The sequence below is a fragment of the Leptopilina heterotoma genome, unplaced genomic scaffold (genome assembly GCF_015476425.1).
Source record: "Leptopilina heterotoma isolate Lh14 unplaced genomic scaffold, ASM1547642v1 Lhet_275, whole genome shotgun sequence".
Taxonomy (NCBI): domain Eukaryota; kingdom Metazoa; phylum Arthropoda; class Insecta; order Hymenoptera; family Figitidae; genus Leptopilina; species Leptopilina heterotoma.
The window spans coordinates 397,646-416,183 of NW_025110983.1; the positions used below are offsets into that span (position 1 = coordinate 397,646).

Below are 18,538 nucleotides of genomic sequence, written 5' to 3' on the forward strand. Positions count from 1 at the left end.
TCTAGAAACATATTTTGCAAGAATTGAATTATTTTCATTATTAATAAAATACTTTTTAGGAATTCAATTATTTTCACACAAATTTAATAAAATTCCACACAAACATTCAATTATTCTCAAGAATTTTAATAGAATTCTTTGTAAAATTTAATTACTTTTAAAAACTTTTTGCATCTCAATGATTTTCAATATCTACTATTTTTCATAAAATTTCCAAACCGAATTCAATTATTATTTAAAAAATTTCTCTTGCAAAAATCTTCGTCAGAATTCAATTTGTTTCGCATGAATAATAAAATTTTTTCAGGAATTCAATTATTTAAATTAGAATTTACATAAAATTAGTCGAAAGAAATCAATTCTTTAAAAATTTTCATAAAATTCTTCGCAAGAATTAAATTATTTTCAATAAATATTTAAATTTTTTCATGAATAATAAAATTCGTTGAAGGAATTTAATTTATTAGCATCAGGATAAGAAAGAAGTAAATATTTTTAATGAAAATTTAAAAAAAAGTGAGAAAAATAAAATATAGAATGAAATTCTTGTCAGTTTTGTCAAGTGCGTCTAAAAACGAGTTTCTTTTGTCGTCAAGTTTAATTTTTTGATAGCTACATTGAAAATAAATAAATTATTTTCTTTAACTGATCATAAAATTAGGTTTACTTTTCGTATATTAATTATAATATATATGCATTTATAATTAATAATTAATAATTAATAATTATTTATATATGCAATTTTCTCTGAAAAATAAAAGTAAGTTAATTTACCAAAAAAAGTACGTTATTTTGATTGTGAATTGTGTAAAATTTTGCAAAATTTGAATATAAGGGAAATAAAAGAAAAAACTTTTTATTTTGTATATTAATGAATTTTGACCTGAATATATAGGCGAAAAGGAAATATAACATAAACAATGTGTAAAAGCCAAACTTGTGTGTTTAACGAATTTTATTGAATTTATTAAAATGTAAATATAGAAAATTGAGAGTAAAGTGCGCGGAGTTTATCGGGAACACATTGAAAATAAACGGTTGGTTTGGTGAGTTGGGTGTTTTCTTTATACCTCGTTAATTTCGAATAAGCTACTTCAACGTCAAGCCCGAAGCTCCCGATACTCAGTATTTTTGCAATTCCACGCGGATGGGCGCAACAGGCGGCATTTCCCACATACACGCTCCAAGTGCCCAACCAACTTGCCTAACGTATTACGCACCTATACATGTATATATGCTGTATATGCTATATATATGCTATATATGCTATATATATATATATATGTATATATAGCATATATTTTCACATATATTCGCGAATACACACACAAGTATACAAATACATTACGAAAGGCAAATGCATTTCGCTCGCACACACCTTTTCCACATTAAATTGTATAGTTGACGTGCCTCTACACATGTTCACGAATATATTTATCAACATACGTATATCGTCGTGCTGTGATAGGCGATCCTAGCGTAAACTTCAATTTAACCTCAAGGCACAATATAAGTCCTCTCCTACTAACAGTCCATTCAAAACAAATGCTACATTTACTTTCCAAAATAACGTCAGCCGTTCTCTGCGCTTTTTATTTCAGTATTAAATTTTTAGTCATTTAAATTTTTTAACTTTTAACTTATTATTTTAAAATTTTTAACATTTTAAAACCATTTAACATTTAACCATTTAACATTTAACATTTTTAAAGGTTAGAATTTATAATAACCTCAAGGTTTACATGGATTGCTTTAATTTTTACTTTATTGTTTTTTTATTTTAGAACATCAAGTCCAGAAATTTTTTTTTAGTCATTTAAATACTCTTTATAACCTAAAGGTTATAATAATATTAATATTATTATATTAATATTAAATTATTAGTCATTTAAATACTGCTTATAACCTAAAGGTTATAATATAATAACCTTAAGGTTTACATGAATTGCTTTATAATTTTTAGTTTATGATTTTTTCATTTTCGATCATCAAGTCTAGAAATATTCTTCTCACCGCAAGATGCCTCGCTTCGGAGGAGCTCCCACAAATTTTTTTGTAGAAGTTTTAAAAAAATTATAGCAACAATTCGCTCGCTAAAGCGCGCCGCTAACTTCTTACTGCCTTTTTAAAAATAAAATTAGCAATTTTAAAAAGAATAGAATTTAAAAATTTTCTAATTTAAATTTTTGTTGAAAACACTAAAAAAAAATCAATTTTGAAGAAATTACAAATAATTGCATAGAAATTCAATTATTTTCAAAAAAAAATAAAATTCTTCTTATAAAATTCAACTATGTTCAAAATTTGAAAAAAATTCTCGTAAAAATTCCAATTATCTTTATAAATAACAAAATTCTTCTCCAAAGTTCAATTATTTTCATAAATGTAAAAAAAATCCATAATTTTAATTATTTTCAAAAATAAAATGCATTTTTCTAATATCAATAATTTTCAATATATCTGCTATTTTAATAAAATTTCCCAAAAATAATTCAATTATAAAAAAAAAAATTTTTCAGTAAAATTGTATGCAAACATTTAATTATTTTCATAAATAATAAAATTTTTTTAAGGAATTCAATTATTTTCATAAAAAATAATTTAAAATTCTAAAAAATAATAATTTAATTAAAATAATGAAAATAATTTTAATGAAGTTACAGTAACAATATTCTTATGATATAAAATAATGATTTTATCTCTCTGTTCCAAAAATAAGATTAAAAATAATATGAATTGTGCAAATATTTTTTTTTTCTGAAACAAAATAATAATTTTGTTAAAAAAAATTGTGATTCATAAACAAAAATAATGCAAAATAAATCAATTTTCTATTTCTTAATCACAGTTGTTTAAAAAATTTCTTAATTTTGTTTAGAAGTAAAGAACAAAAATCTGCATAATTTCAATTTGAGAAAACATAATCAGCGTGCTCAAAAATCCCCGAGTAAGAATGTTTCAAGCGATTTCAAGTAAATTTTTAAATACCGCCATATTGAATCCGCCATTTTGAATTTCGTAATTCTAACATCAAATTCGTAATCTGCAACCTCAAAAAACTCTTCTTTGTCAAATGTTTTTATTTGAAATTTTATAAAATTTGAATTTTGAATATGATTTTAATTATAGAAATTTTAGGGAACTTAGAGATTTTTGAAAAACTTTAATAATTCAAAGTCTTTTTAAATTTGATAATTTTTTTTAATACATATATTTAATTAATTATTGAAAATAATAAAAATAATGGATAATATTGAAGAATTTTAGTTAAAAATTGTAAAAAAAATTAAATTTTAAAGAAGTTACAAATTATTGCAGAAATTCAATTATTTTCTAAATTAATAAAATTCTTCAATTAAATTCTAAAGAAATTTAGTTAAAAATTTTTTTTTTAAATTCTCATCGAAATTTCAATTATCCTTATAAATAATACAGTTCTTCTTCGAAATTCAATTATTTTCAAAAATTTCAATAAAATTCTTGACAAAATTTCAATTATCTTTGTAAATAATAAAATTCTTCTCCGGAATTCAATTATTTAAAAAAAATTTCATAAATTTGTTGTCGAAATTTCAATTATTATTTTCAATAATTTGAAGGAATTCAATTATTTAAAAAAAAATTCTACAGAAACATTTAATTATTTTCATAAATAATTAAAAATTTCACAGAAATTTAATTATTTACAAATCTTTATAAATGTATTCGCATTAATTGAATTATTTTGATAAATAAGAACATTTTTTACATGGATTCAATTATTGTCATAAATAATAAATAATAATAATAAGAATAATAAAATTCTTTATAGGAATTCCTATTATTTTCATAAATAATAAAACTCATCACAGAATTCCAATTTTATTTTTATCAGAATTTTAATCGAATTTCTCGAAAAATGTAATTATTCTCAAAAATTTATTAAAATTCGTCAAAAGAATTCAATTATTTAAAAAATTTTTTGATAAAATTCTTCATTAGAATTCAATTTTAAGAAATATTTAATAAATTATTTATTTTTTTATTTAAATAATTGAATTCTCGTAGAATTTTGTAATAAAAATTGATTTAAAATTGAATTTTAATTAAAATTGTTAATAATAATTGAATATTAGAAGCGTTCTAGCAAGAATTTCTAGAATTAAATTTCCAAAGATTTTTAAATTAAAATCTTCGAAAATTTTAATTGTTCTTTAATAATATTTGAATTTTTATTTAAAAATTTCAATTAAAAAATGATTGAATTTTGAAAAATTTGTCGAAAGAATTGAATTATTTAAAAATTTGTGGATAAAATTCTTCATTAGAATGCAATTTGAAAAAATATATTCAATTATTCAATAAATTATTTATTTTTGTATTTAAATAATTGAATTATCGTAGAATTTTCTTATAAAAATTGATTAAAAAATGAATTTTAGTTGAAATTTTAGATGATATAATTGAATATTAAAAGCATTATAGTATTTTTAGAAATAATTGAATTTTAAAAAGGTTTTAAATTAAAATCTTTGAAAATCAATTTTTTCCATACTTTTAACCCAAAATTCTGTATAGAATTAATTATTTTGAAAAAGTTTCATTGGATTTTTTAAAAATTTATTTGAAGTTTTTATTTTCTAATGTATATTTTGTTGAAGAATTTCCGAATAATCGAAATTTCTGATAAAATTGAAGAATAATTGTAAACGATATGAAAATTCTCAAAAAACTTTTTTAAAAATTGATAAATATATAAAAAAGATTATTTAATAAATTAAATATTTATTTTAAAACAACAATAAACATTTAAAATATTAAAATTTAAAATAGAAAGAAATTTTAGAATAAAATTAAGATTACCAGAATGTTCTGAAGATACCTAATTACCCATTTTTAAATGAGATATTCAAAATGGTGGATTCAATATGGTGGGCTAACTAGCAATTTTTATTTAAATTAAAAGTGAACAAATAAATCATAATATAATATAATATAATATAATATAATATAATATAATATAATATAATATAATATAATATAATATAATATAATATAATATAATATAATATAATATAATATAATATAATATAATATAATATAATATAATATAATATAATATAATATAATATAATATAATATAATATAATATAATATAATATAATATAATATAATATAATATAATATAATATATAACAATACAATTTTTGAAGCAAATTTAGTACTCCTGGTGCCATCTAGTCGCAAATGACTGAAACGTAATCAACGTCTCACGGTAGGTAAAGGTAAAATCCTGCAATAAAACAGTTTTCATGACTTACCATTGAAGTCGGTTAGTTACCCACTGAAAAAAACAGTAACTGATAAAATAGAATTACATAAAAATTATTTACCATCGGCAGATGAATATTTATTTTATCCATTGATTCTTTTTTCAATTACCGAATATTTTTAGCTAATTTTATCATAATATTCATTTAAAAACTTACAAAAATATATAATATATTATCCTATTACTAATTTTAATTTTACAAAACGTTAATAAAATTAATAAATTTAACAAATTGTTAAAAAAGTATTTAAATAATATTAAAGTATTATAAAAATGTTGCAGTACAAATATATAAATATTAAAAAATAATTATTTTGCCCCAAAGAATAAAAAATAATAAATAATATATTATAATATAATAACGAAAAAGATATTAAAAATAATAATATTATGATATATTGTATTAAACAATAATAATATAAAAATTATGAAATTATTAAATTATTTATTTGTCCAGAATGTACAATTTTTTTCTATTTTTAAAATAATTTTGTTAAGGCTAATAAAAATAATAAATACAAAAACATATAAAAACGTGGGAACCTAAAGTATTTATATAATGAAGGAAGGAATTAGTACATATTTTATTATTAACTCTAATTAAATAAAACTGGGCGTTATCAGTCAATTTTATGTTAACACTGATATTTGATTACCACTTTTCTGACCACTTTTACTTATTTAGAAAAAAAAAATTATTTTTTCCCTTCTATTAATAAAGTTTGCCACTTAAAATAAAATTGTACATCATCAAAATAATAACTACAAATTTTATTCAAGAAAGTGTACTATAAAAACAATGTCACAAAAGTTATTGAAGAATTCTGCTACATATTATTATTTATAAAAGATTATTTAATAGTAAAAAATAAAAGCAGAATTAACTGATTATAGTATACAATATATTTTTAAAAATGGATCAACGGAGAAGGCGAATTTCCAATTTAACAGAAAGTAAGTAATTTTTTCAAAATTCTAACCAATTTTTGAACATGGAAATCAAATAAAAAAATTTTTAATTTTTATTGTAATTAATATTAATTAATTTTATGAAAAAAAAATTGATTGACTTGGAGGATTGATAACTTCTTATATATATTAATATAATTTCACCAAGTAATAAATTCAATAATATTAAAAAAAAAATTTCATTAATTTTTAGAGACACGAGAAAGAAAACAAGCGTGGAATTCTTCGCTTGATTCTATAAAAGTGAAAAAAATCCTACCGCAGTTGATGAGAGAAAAGAAAAAATTAACAAAGTGCAACAAATTAAACAGTTCATATAGTTTATTAAAATTTTACGCTTCTCGAAGTACTATCCATGGTGTCAAATATATTTTTGATCCTAAACTACATTTATTCGAAAAAATTATTTGGCTAATTTTTGTCATCATCTTTATTTTCTTTACTGTAAATGTTTTTATTATAATAGTCAAGGATTTCCAGGTAAACAAAATAAAAATTACATTTAACTCTAAATTTTTATTTTCAGCATTAGTAATCTTATTGTTGTTACTACTACTACTACTACTATTATTATTAATTATCAAAGTAAACATGTTTTTTATCAATTATTATATTTCTCTTGTTCACGTTTCAACTTAGGCGGCACCAACGGAAGTTATTATTGAATCGACAAGTCATCGAGTATCCTTTCTTCCATTTCCAAGTGTGACAATTTGTCCATCTGATCGTGTGGACTGGAAGAAAGTATTAAATCTGGAGAAAAATATTTCCAATAGTTCAGAAGTCATTGAAAATTATAGGAAATTAGTCACTGTATTGGGAAAAATGGCATTTGTAGATTTATACAAATTAGGTTTCTTAAATAATACAAAACATGAGGAATTATTAAGTAAGTATAATAGATCTTCTTTCCTTCCTAATAGATCGAATCCTAAAAATCATTGAAAACTTTTTTTTCCATTAACCAGGGATCAACGCAACCGAATTAATGTTCAACATTGTACCAGATTGTAAGGATTTACTTAAAAACTGTTGGTGGAGGAATGTTCCACAAAATTGTTGCGAAATCTTTCAAATTCAAAAAACAGAATACGGAATTTGCTATTCATTTAATTCATTAGTGTCGGAAAATCCAACTGAATCAAAAGTGAGAAAAGTTACGGCCTATGGCAGTCGTTCTGGATTAATGGCTACGATTGAATTAGGAGATATTATGTTTCCACCAAGTAATATTTTATAAATTTTTTTAATTCTATTCTGGGGGTCGATTCTGTAACATTTCCACTTTTTAATCTCACCTACCACTTTCATCTCTCCCTTTCCACTTTCACTTTCACTTCCACTATCCACTCTCACTTCCTACTTTCCACATTCACTTTTCACTCTCACCTACCACTTCCCACTATCCCTTTCCACTTTTACTTTCACTTCCACTATCCACTCTCACCTCCCACTTTCCACATTCACTTCCCACCTTCCATTCCCACTTTCCTCTTGCCACTCACACTCCACTCCCACTTTCCTCTCCACACTCACACTCCACTCCCACAATCCAATTCCCACGTTCACTCCAAATTTCCACTCTTACTTTCCACTATCACTTTCTACATTCACTTCCCACATTCCATTCCAACTTGCCATCGACATCCCACTTTCCTCTTCACACTCACACTCCACTTCCACGATCCAATTCCCACTTTCACTCAAAATTCCCACTCTTACATTCCACTATCACCTTCTACATTCATTTCCCACCTTCCATTCCAACTTGACACTCCCCACTCTCACCTCCCACTTTCACTTTCCATTGACAATTTCATTTTCCACTTTCCAGTTTCGTCTCTCACGATACAATTCCCACCCTCACTTCTCACTTCAATTTCCTACTCTCGCCTCCCACCTTCCATTCCTACTTTCCAGTCTCATCTCCCACTTTTCACCTTCACTTCCCACCTTCAATTTACACTTTCTCCTTCACACTCCACTCCCACTTTCGTCTTCTACGATCTAATTTCCACTCTTACTCCAACTTTCCACTCTCACCTACCATTCTCTCTTTCCACTTCATTTCCCACTACCCACTTTCACTTTCCACCTTCCATTCACACTTTACACTTTTAATTTCCACTTTTGTCTCCGACTCTCACTTCCAACTCCAAATTTCCACTTTCTACTCTTACCTCCCACCTTCCATTTCCACTACCCACTTTACACTCTCACCTCCCTCTTTCAATTTCCACCTTCCATTCCCACTTTACACTTTACACTCTCACTTTCCACTTTCGTCTTCCACGATCCAATACTCACTCTCACTTCTAACTCCAAATTTCCACTTCCTACTCTCACCTCTCACCTTCCGTTCCCAGTTTCTACTACCAAATCTCACCTCCCACTTTCCACCTTCTTTTCCCACTTTCGTCTTCTACGATCCAATTTCCACTCTTAATCCAACTTTCCACTCTCACCTACCATTCTCTCTTTCCACTTCATTTCCCACTACCCACTTTCCACCTTCCATTTACACTTTCAATTTTCACTTTTGTCTTCCACTCTCACTTCTAACTCCAAATTTCCACTTCCTACTCTCACCTCCCACCTTCCATTCCCACTACTCACTTTACACTCTCACCTCTCACTTTCACTTTCCATTCCCACTTACTCCTTCACACTCCACTCCCACTTTTGTCTTCCACGATCCAATTTCCTCTCTTACTTTAAATTTTTAATATCACTTTCCATATTCACTTTCCACCTTCCACTATCACCTCCCACTTTCCACTATCGTTTCCCACGATCAAATTCCCACTCTCTCTGCAAATTTCTACTTTCACTTTCCATTTTCACCTCCCCTTTTAACTTTCCTGCTTCCACTCCCAGTTTTCTCTTCCCACTCACGCTCGTCAGCCACGATCCAATTCCCACTCTCACTTTCCACTCTCACTTACCTCTTTCCACTCTCTCTTTTTACTCTCTTTCCCACTTCCCACCTTCTAAACCCACTTTCATCTTCCCACTCATACATTAGGAGTGAAAAGTGAAGAGCGAAAGTGGGAGTGGAAGGTAGAAAGCGGGAAGTGAGTGGAAAGTGGGAGTTGAAAAAAGTAGTGGAAAGTAGAAGTGGAAGTGCAAAGTATAAGTGAGAAGTGAGAGTGGAAAGTGTGAGTGGAAATTAGGAGCGAGAAGTGAGAGTGGGAATTGGATCGTGGCAGACGAGTGTGAGTGGGAAGAGAAAACTGGGAATGGAAGGTGGAAAGTTAAAAGGGGAGGTGAAAATGGAAAGTGGAATGTCGGAATAGAAGGTGGGAAGTGAGAGTAGAAAGTGGATAGTTAGAAAGAAAGTGGAAAGAGAGAGTGGAAAGTGTGAGACGAAAGTGGGAGTGGAGTGTAATTGGAAAGAGGAACGTAGGAATTGAAGGTGGGATGCGAAATGGAAAGTGGGAGGTTAGAGTGGAAAGCGGAAGTGGGAAGCGGAAGGTGGGAACTAAGAGTGGAGTGTGATTAGGAAGAGGAACGTAGGAATTGAAGGTGGAATGCGAAATGGAAAGTGGGAGGTTAGAGTGGAAAGTGGAAGTGGGAAGCGGAAGGTGGGAACTAAGAGTGGAAGTGGAAAGTGAGAGTGGGAAGTGGGAGTGGAGTGTGATTGGGAAGAGGAACGTAGGAATTAAAGGTGGGATGCAAAATGGAAAGTGGGAGGTTAGAGTGGAAAGTGGAAATGGGAAGCGGAAGTGGGAGTGGAGTGTGATTGGGAAGTGGAACGTAGGAATTAAAGGTGGGATGGAAAGTGGGAGGTTAGAGTGGAAATTGGAAGTGGGAAGTAAGAGTGGAAGTGGAAAGTGAGAGTGGGAAGTGGAAGGTGTTAAGTGAGAGTGGTAAGTGGTGGTGGGAAGTGAGAGTGGACAGTGGAAGGTGGTAAACTTTGTGGGAATTGGGAATTGGATGGTGGGAGACGAAAGTGGAAAGTGGGAGGTGATAGTGGAAGGTAGAAAGTGAATATGGAAAGTGATATTAAAAATTTGGAGTGAGAGTGGAAATTGGATCGTGGAAGACGAAAGTAGGAGTGGAGTGTGAAGAAAAAGTGGGAATGGAAGGTGGAAAGTGAAAGTGGGGGTGAGAGCGGGAAGTGAAAGTGTAAGAAGAGAGTGGATAGTGGGAAGGATACAGTGGAAAGTATGAGACGAAGGTGGGAATATGGGAATGGGAAGTATTGAGTGGGAGTGGAAAGTGGAAAGTTAAAGAATCGACCCCCTGCACCTCAAAAGAATCAATATACGATCAAAAAATCTTAACTTAAATTTGCAGATAAATATCGTTATAGAACAAGAAGAGACAGTGAATCAGGAATTTTAATTTCCATTAATGATCCTCTGGTGTGGCCAAAAGTTGTTAATAAAATAATGGTCGGATCGATAGCAAATGTTAATGTAAAATGCACCTCTGGTTATGCTTCCGAAGATGTTTTAAATTTATCACCAAGTAAAATGCCATGTCGTTTGAAGGATTTAAGGACAAATATCAGATACAGTCAGGAGACTTGTATTTCCGAATGTAGACGTGAACACGCTATTAAATACTGTGCTTGTAATCCATCCTTCTTTTTTGCTTCAGGTAAAAATATATCTTCCATTTTTTAACACTTTTCATTACCTTACCAAATTATAAATTAAGAAAATTAAGAAATTGAATTTTTTCTAGAAAATACGACAACATGCACCATTAATGATTTAAAGTGCCTACATGTAAATGATGGTAATAGTTTTGCACTTACATTTTCTTTAATTTATTTACTATTATTATTATTATTATTTTAAAACTATTAATGAAAATCTATTAAAGAAAATTCTTAATAACAGATAAATTTATTACTTATCAAAATCTCGGGGATGAAAACTTTCAAGAAGGCGCAGAAGATATTATGACTTGCGACTGTCCACCAGCCTGTGATTATTACAATTATGAAGTAAAATTACTTTCAGTATCAGTTGCAAGCAAAAATATATCATTGGACGTTCATTATGAGGGGCCTGTTGGTACTCGTTACAAAATGAATGTCGTGACGACTGGTTTAAAATTACTAGGTACGGAAATTTCCTTAAATTATCAAATGTTTGTAATAATTTTTAAACACCCTTTTACCAATTTTTAATTTTTTCCTAATACAGTCAACTTTGGTGGTGTTTTTGGACTTTTTGTCGGTGGTTCAATAATTAGCCTAATTGAACCAGTTTATTTATTTTTACGTGGAATTTTCTGTCGTCTTTATATTTACATAAGGAGAAAAACAAAAGAAAGGAAAAAATCATCTTCTGAACATCTAAAACTCTATCTCTCTGAGTTTCCACAAATGAAACCAACTTTCACTACGGAATTTTATGTTCCCAAGGAGAGATATTAAAATAGTTGTTAGAATTATTTATTAAAATATGATCGGTGAATATTTAAGGAACTTAAATAAATTTTTGTAATAAGCAAATAAAACGTTTTGTTGTTATTACATTTACCATTTGGAATAAAGTATTTTTTAATGTATTTTGTCTTTTTCATTTCTTGATGTGCCCAAGTTTCTTCATTCACTTATTCTTGCTGTTTGCTTGTTCTTTAGTGAAAAGCCCCGCCACCACGACAAGGTCTATCAAACATATCCATGATGTCAGTCATGCCTGGCAGTAGATAAGCATCCACCTAAATCCTAACACATCGATGATGTTAGGCAGTGGACAACCATCGTCGGGGATTTGAATTAGTCTACGACGAGGTCTCCTATGAGTGAATTCTTATATTACTTTGTGACGAGTTAACGACCCCTAAGGTCCTCATATACCTGAAATTTGTTACTCACCAAATTGTAACTGAAATCTATTCTCAATGGTTTCTTGTGGTCAGGTGAATAAATCCACGACTCTCAGTTGTACATATTCAGTTTTTCCATCACATATGTAAAATTAAAATAATTTAATATCAACTCAATTATTTTATTAAAAGAAATATAAATGAAACTAACCCTCTATGTTTGCCAGCTCAATCACTATGTGTCAGAGGGTAAAAATTAAGTGTAATTACTTCATCAATCATTCGTTAATTGTGGTTACATATCCAATAAACGAATAATCCCCTCTTATCATAGAGGGGACTATTATAGAGACAAATAGTATAAATAGTACTTTTCTCACGTTAGAATAATTTTACTCTTCTTTTCCTTTTTTCTTCACATAGTTAACTTAATAAGGAATAATTTTTTCCAGTGTTCTAAATTATATCATCTTCATTGCTAAAGATGAAAAAGACTAAATTTCAAGGTAAAACTATAGCTTGGGGTAAGTTTGACACTAATTTAATAAAATATGGTACAATTTTGAAATGATAACAACATTTTGTAAAAGAAAGTAACTAAGTAAAATTTCTAGAGTTAAGGGAAGAAAAGATAAAAAATTATAACAAATCACTTAAGTGGATTAAAAACAAAAATTCCGAAATTATTCCAAGAGTTAAGAGAGTGATTCAAAAAATTGACAGAAATGACAAATTGATTGAAAAAGAATGTTTATCAAAATTTATTGCCTATCGTTGTAATGTTCATGGAGTGCGATATATTTTCGATCCCGAATTACATACTGTTGATAAAATTATTTGGTTCATTTTTCTGTCTATATTCATCTACTTTACCACTCAAGAAATGTCGAAAATTATTTCCGAGTATCAAGTAAGATTTTTAAAAATTTACACTTTCTTTTAAGTCTTTAGGTATTTTGTAGCAATATTCCAACTTGGTAAGATTAATTTGTTTTGATAAGGCTGCTCCAACAGAAGTCGTAATTGAATCGCCAAGTTATCGAGTTTCCTTCGTATCATTTCCAAGTGTGACAATTTGCCCCAAGAAGAGAGTTGACTGGGCAAAAGCAATGCAATTGGAAAAGGAAATAATCCCATCAAATGATTCAGAAACAATTAACATGTACAGAGGTTTAATGAATATCTTATCAACATCGACGTTTGGCAACTTGGCAGAAATGGAACATATGAACAGTGTGGACATCGCTTCTTCAAAACTAGCAAGTAAAGTTTTAAATTACTTGAAATAAAATTTAAAGGGATATTCTGGGGATTAAGTTTTTCTTTATCTTTGTCTGCATCGAGTAGATATCAACATTACGGATATCTTGTACAGAACAGTACCCGATTGTGAATCATTATTTTCAAACTGCTTCTGGAATCATCGAAATATATCATGCTGTGAAGTATTTCATTTACAAAGAACACTCTACGGTTTCTGTTACTCATTTAATTCGGCACGTTCCGAGAGAAATGAATACAACAAAAAATTTGTATCCAAAAGAACAGCAGCCTATGGAAATCAAAGTGGACTAAAGTTTACATTTCATTTGGGTAAAATAAAATTCCCACCCGATATTAATCATGCTATTCGTGATAAATATGTTCTAGCGAATAATTATGGTGAGTTTCTAACTATTTAACGAAAAGTGGTTACACTTATTTTAAGTCTCTGCTGATGCTAACGACCATTATCGTCATTCTCGACGCCTGGGGTCGATTCTGTAACTTTCACACTCCCACTTTCCACTCTCACTGCCCACTCTCACTGCCTACCTTCAACTCTCACTTCCCACCATTCACTTTACACTCCCACTTTCCACTCTCACTTCCACACCCACCTTCCACTCTCACTACCCATATTTCACTCTCACTTCCCACACCCACCCTCCACTTTCCACTCTCACTTCCCACACCCACCTTTCACTTTCCATTCTCACTGCTCACTCTCACTTCCCACCTTCCACTCTCATTTTCCACCATCAACATTCCACTCCCTCTTTCCACTCCACTTCCTCGACCCAAATCCCACTCTCATTTCTCACTCTAAATTTCCACTCTCACTTCTCACACCCACTCCCACCTTCCACTCTCACATCACACTCCTACTTCTCACTCTCACTTCTATATCCCACTTTTAGTCTTCACCTCTTACACCCACACCCACTTCCTACCTTCAACTTTCCACTCTCATTACCCACTCACACAAAATTAGAGTTAAAAGTGAGAGTAGAGTGTGAGAGTTAAAAGTAGAAAGTGAAAGTGGAATGTGGGAGTAGAAAGTGGAATGTGGTAAGTGAGTGTTGAAAGTGGAATGTGAGAAGTGGAAGGTCTGAGTGGAATGTGGGAAATCAAAGTGGGTGTGGGAAGTAAGAATGGAAAAGTTACAGAATGTGAAAAGTAGGAGTAGGAAGTGGAAGGTAGGAGTAAAAAATGGGTGTGAAAAGCGGAAGGTGGGAAGTGAGAGTTGGAAGTGGAAGGTGGAAAAGTGGGAAGTGAGAGTGGGAAGTGGAAGGTAGAAAGTAAAAGTGGGAAATAGAAGTGAGAAGTTTGGAAGTGAGAGTGGAAAGTAGGAGTGGGAAACGGAAGGTGGAAATTTAGAAGTGGGTGTTTAGAAGTGAAAGTGGAAAGTAGGAGTGGGAAACGGAAGGTGGGAAGTGAGAGTGAAAAGTGAAAAGTGAGAGTGGGAGTAGGAAGTAAGAGTAGAAAGTAGGTATTGAGAGTGAAATGCGGAAGGTGGGAAGTGAGAGTGGAATGTGGAAGGTGGGAGGGGGAAGTGAGAGTGAAAAGCGGAAGGTGGGAAGTGAGAGTGGAAAACGGAAGGTGGGAGGGGGAAGTGAGAGTGAAAAGCGGAAGGTGGGAAGTGAGAGTTGGAAGTGGAAGGTGGAAAAGTGGGAAGTGGAAGGTGGAAAGTAAAAGTGGGGAATAGAAGTGAGAAGTTTGGAAGTGAGAGTGGAAATTAGGAGTGGGAAACGGAAGGTGGGAATTGAGAGTGGAAAGTGAAAGGTGGGAAGTGAAAAGTGAGAGTGGGAGTAGGAAGTAAGAGTAGAAAGTGGGTAGTGAGAGTGAAATGCGGAAGGTGGGAAGTGAGAGTGGAAAACGGAAGGTGTGAGTGGGAGGGGGAAAGTTACAGAATCGACCCTCTGGTGGGGACTATGGGAGTTACGATCTTTGGCCTCAGAGTGGGGATAAGTTAGCATCAGCAGAGGCTTAACAACTATTTTATTTTCTAAAATTAGAGGAGTATCGACGAGTTATACTTCTTATACGTGGAAGTCATAGTTGGCCTAACTGGGGTCAGGAGATTAGAACTGGAGTCTCTTTGAATGCGAGAATTCAATGTTCTTCGCAATATGCGACTCGGGAAGTGTTGGAATTGGACTCGAGTAAAATTCCCTGTAGAAGAAATAAATTTACCTATGGAAGGAAATACAGTTTTAATAGTTGTATGGCTAAATGTAAACAAATGCATGCTGTAAAATATTGTGCTTGCAGTCCTTCATATTATTTTCCACCAAGTAAGTTTTTTCCTAATGGCTTTTGCATCTTTCGTTCATTGTGTATAATTGACCCAAATGAACACCATAAAACTGTTCCATAACTGTCAGAGATTTATTCCAATGTCCCTAACAGTTATGGAACAGTTTTTTGGTGTTCACTAGGAAACGGGTTGAATGTTTCGACAAATTTTTAAACAAATATGACGATGGATCTTTTTACTGAATGATATTACATGTGACACCTGTTGGACCTCTGCGCTTCTTGAGTAAGACAATCGAGATCAAGGGTCTTGAGCGTAACACTCTTAACAATACAAAACTTAAGAATAAATATTTTTTGCAGACACAACACGAGACTGCGAACTTCGAGATTTAAAATGCCTATATGAAAATAATCGTATGACAAATTCCTTTATTACTTTAAAAATCATGTTATAGTGAATAATTTTGAACCTAGGTGATTCCTTCTTTGCAGATCGATTTAAAGATTATCAAATGCCAGGTGACACTGACTATGATGAAAGCAATTATGAAATGATGCACTGTGATTGTCCTTCGCCTTGTAGTTATACTTATTATGATGCTAAATTTAATACAGTTCCAATTAAATCTAAGAACGATATTAAAATTGATATTTATCATGCGGGACCGACGAGTATTCGCTACAAAAGAAAAGTGGTCATGAACAGACTTTACTTATATGGTAAGTTCCTAATTAATTTTTTATAGCTACTTTTGTATATTTTTTATTTCATGAAGATTGTGGAGAGGTCTATTTTTGATTATTCGTAGACTTTTTAGAAATTCCTTTACCGAATACTAGTTCCAATAATTTTTCATTACTTTCCAGTCTATGTTGGAGGCATATTTGGACTGTTTATCGGTGGATCAATAATCAGCGTATTGGAATTAATATACATATTTATAATTTGGCTGCTAAGAAGTTATTATCACTATAGAGCGAAAAAAATGGAAAAATTAACTATCAACAACAAAATTACTGAAATACCATGAGTACTTGTTGGGAAATGTTAAAAAAAAACTCGAAATAACTTCTATCAATTTTTGGTTCAGTTAATGAAAAAAAAAGTAATCAATACATCAAAATTGATAACACAGCTTTGCTAACAATAAAGTAACTTTGTAAGTTGCTTTTCAGATAAACTGATTTAAAAAATAAATTAAATAAGATGAAATGTATTCGCTGGTACATTGTAAATCTGTATTTCATCTTTTAAACATTAATAAACAGTTTTTAAATATTTTGAAACTATTTTTTCAATAGAATCTAATATACGTTTGAAGCATAATTAACGTAACATCATAATTTTTAAAGGAAATTATTTAGTTCTCCTGATGCCACCTAGTCGCAAATGACTAAAACGTAATTAACATCTCACAGGGTAGGTAAAGGTAAAATCCTGCGATAAAACAGTTTTCATGCCTTACCATTGAAGGCGGTTAGTTACCCACTGAAGAAAACAGTGACTAATAAAATAAAATGACATAAAAATTATTTACCATCGGCAGATAAATTTTTTTTTCCTTGCGCGAAAAATGATATTAAAAAAACTTTAATGTAAATTAAATAAAAATTTTGTCAAAACAATTTAGTGGAAGAAAAACAGTAATACAACTTCTAAATAAATGTACATTCCAGGTAAATACTTATGAAATTCCAGTCAAAAATTCAAAAAAAAATTTCTGGCCCAATAACAATTCTAAAGCTTTAAAAACATTTTTGAATTTCCAAATACCAAAAACTAAATAAGAAGCATTAATGTCAATAATAATTAACACAATATCATAAGTACAGAAAATGTTAAATTCAGCACATACTCTTTTCCGTATAAAATTGTAATAAACATAATGTGTTTACGAGTTTTAACTTTTAAAAAAGAATTATGAGTTAGTAATTATTAATATTTATTTCTTCAAACTCTTACAAAGAATGTTTCATATATTTCGTAAACATTTTTTTCTTTATTCATTAAGCAGAGGTGCCACAATATCCTCGTCGCCCAGGACCTACAAACAAAACCAATGTTTCTTTTAGAAATAAGAAATTCTTTTAATTGTAAAACTAAAAATCCCTTTTTTTTCTTAACAATTTTTTTCAAAGTATAATTTCTGTTAATTCTATTAATTCATTCTTTGCGCTTCTTCATGTTAGAAGTTAACTTTATCACTGAATACTTTTAATAATTTTTGTATACAAAAGAAAATTTGAAAAATAAAAGAATAATAAAGAAATACACTTACGAAGAAAACATATTTTTTGAAGGCAACAATCACGATTTCGATCACAAGGTTGGCCAGGCAATGAACATCCTTGGCCTTGTACTGAAGTTAGAAACAAAATAATGCAAAATGCCAAAAAGATTATAAATATTTGACAATTCATTACACTCATTTTCATTATTGTATTTTAATTTTTAAGAATAATGTTTTTTAAGCAAACTTTGCATGAGCTTTTATACTTTGTTGTATCTTTAATTAAACAATTTTAGAGGAAAAAAAATGAATGCCCATCATTTTTCCCTCTGATAAGGTGGAATTAACTAATATTTGAACAAAAACCAAGACGTAAGAAGTTGAAAAGGAAATAAACAAATTTTTTATAATTATAGACCTTGTTTGATAAGTTCGAAATAAAGACTTATAACAAAGGGAAATAAACATAATTATTTTGTATGTCAGGTTCATCATTGTAAAGTTGAAAAAATATAATCTAATAAAAACACTATCTGCCGGAATTATGCATCTCGAACCCTGGGTAACCCTTTTTTTCCCCTTCTTTTCTGTAAAAGGGCAAATAACATAAAATGTTTGTCATCATATTAATTAAGAGTATGTAATTCCTTAGGATAATGGAATTTTTTAATTTTCCCCTCTGGACTAAAAAAATAATAATATTACACACAACTTTTTT

General features: G+C 29.9%; 2 protein-coding genes across 2 annotated transcripts; both read left to right on the top strand.

The window, feature by feature from the left end:
* Nucleotides 1–974: 974 nt before the first annotated feature.
* On the top strand, nt 975–11,776 carry LOC122503987 (pickpocket protein 19-like). The gene is made up of 9 exons (XM_043614809.1): nt 975–1,046; nt 6,092–6,265; nt 6,474–6,760; nt 6,920–7,169; nt 7,249–7,506; nt 10,580–10,885; nt 10,973–11,026; nt 11,131–11,355; nt 11,440–11,776. The coding sequence occupies exons 2-9, from the start codon at nt 6,226–6,228 to the stop codon at nt 11,670–11,672; spliced, it is 1,653 nt and encodes a 550-aa protein (XP_043470744.1). The 5' UTR covers nt 975–1,046; nt 6,092–6,225; the 3' UTR covers nt 11,673–11,776.
* Nucleotides 11,777–12,950: 1,174 nt separating this feature from the next.
* Nucleotides 12,951–17,628, top strand: LOC122503920 (sodium channel protein Nach-like). Its single transcript, XM_043614691.1, has 6 exons — nt 12,951–12,977; nt 13,069–13,330; nt 13,415–13,729; nt 15,337–15,624; nt 16,082–16,309; nt 16,457–17,628. The coding sequence occupies exons 1-6, from the start codon at nt 12,951–12,953 to the stop codon at nt 16,618–16,620; spliced, it is 1,284 nt and encodes a 427-aa protein (XP_043470626.1). The 3' UTR covers nt 16,621–17,628.
* Nucleotides 17,629–18,538: the final 910 nt, after the last annotated feature.

What these genes read in the sequence shown, in the direction of transcription:
- LOC122503920 (XM_043614691.1), top strand. Translation starts at nt 12,951, where the DNA reads ATGTCGAAAATTATTTCCGAGTATCAA. An exon ending in CGCTTCTTCAAAACTAGCAA is followed by an intron (nt 13,331 to 13,414) that starts GTAAAGTTTTAA and finishes TGCATCGAGTAG; the next exon opens with ATATCAACATTACGGATATC. An exon ending in TGTTCTAGCGAATAATTATG is followed by an intron (nt 13,730 to 15,336) that starts GTGAGTTTCTAA and finishes TATTTTATTTTC; the next exon opens with TAAAATTAGAGGAGTATCGA.
- LOC122503987 (XM_043614809.1), top strand. Translation starts at nt 6,226, where the DNA reads ATGGATCAACGGAGAAGGCGAATTTCCAATTTAACAGAAA. An exon ending in AAAACATGAGGAATTATTAA is followed by an intron (nt 7,170 to 7,248) that starts GTAAGTATAATA and finishes TCCATTAACCAG; the next exon opens with GGATCAACGCAACCGAATTA. An exon ending in GACTGGTTTAAAATTACTAG is followed by an intron (nt 11,356 to 11,439) that starts GTACGGAAATTT and finishes TTCCTAATACAG; the next exon opens with TCAACTTTGGTGGTGTTTTT.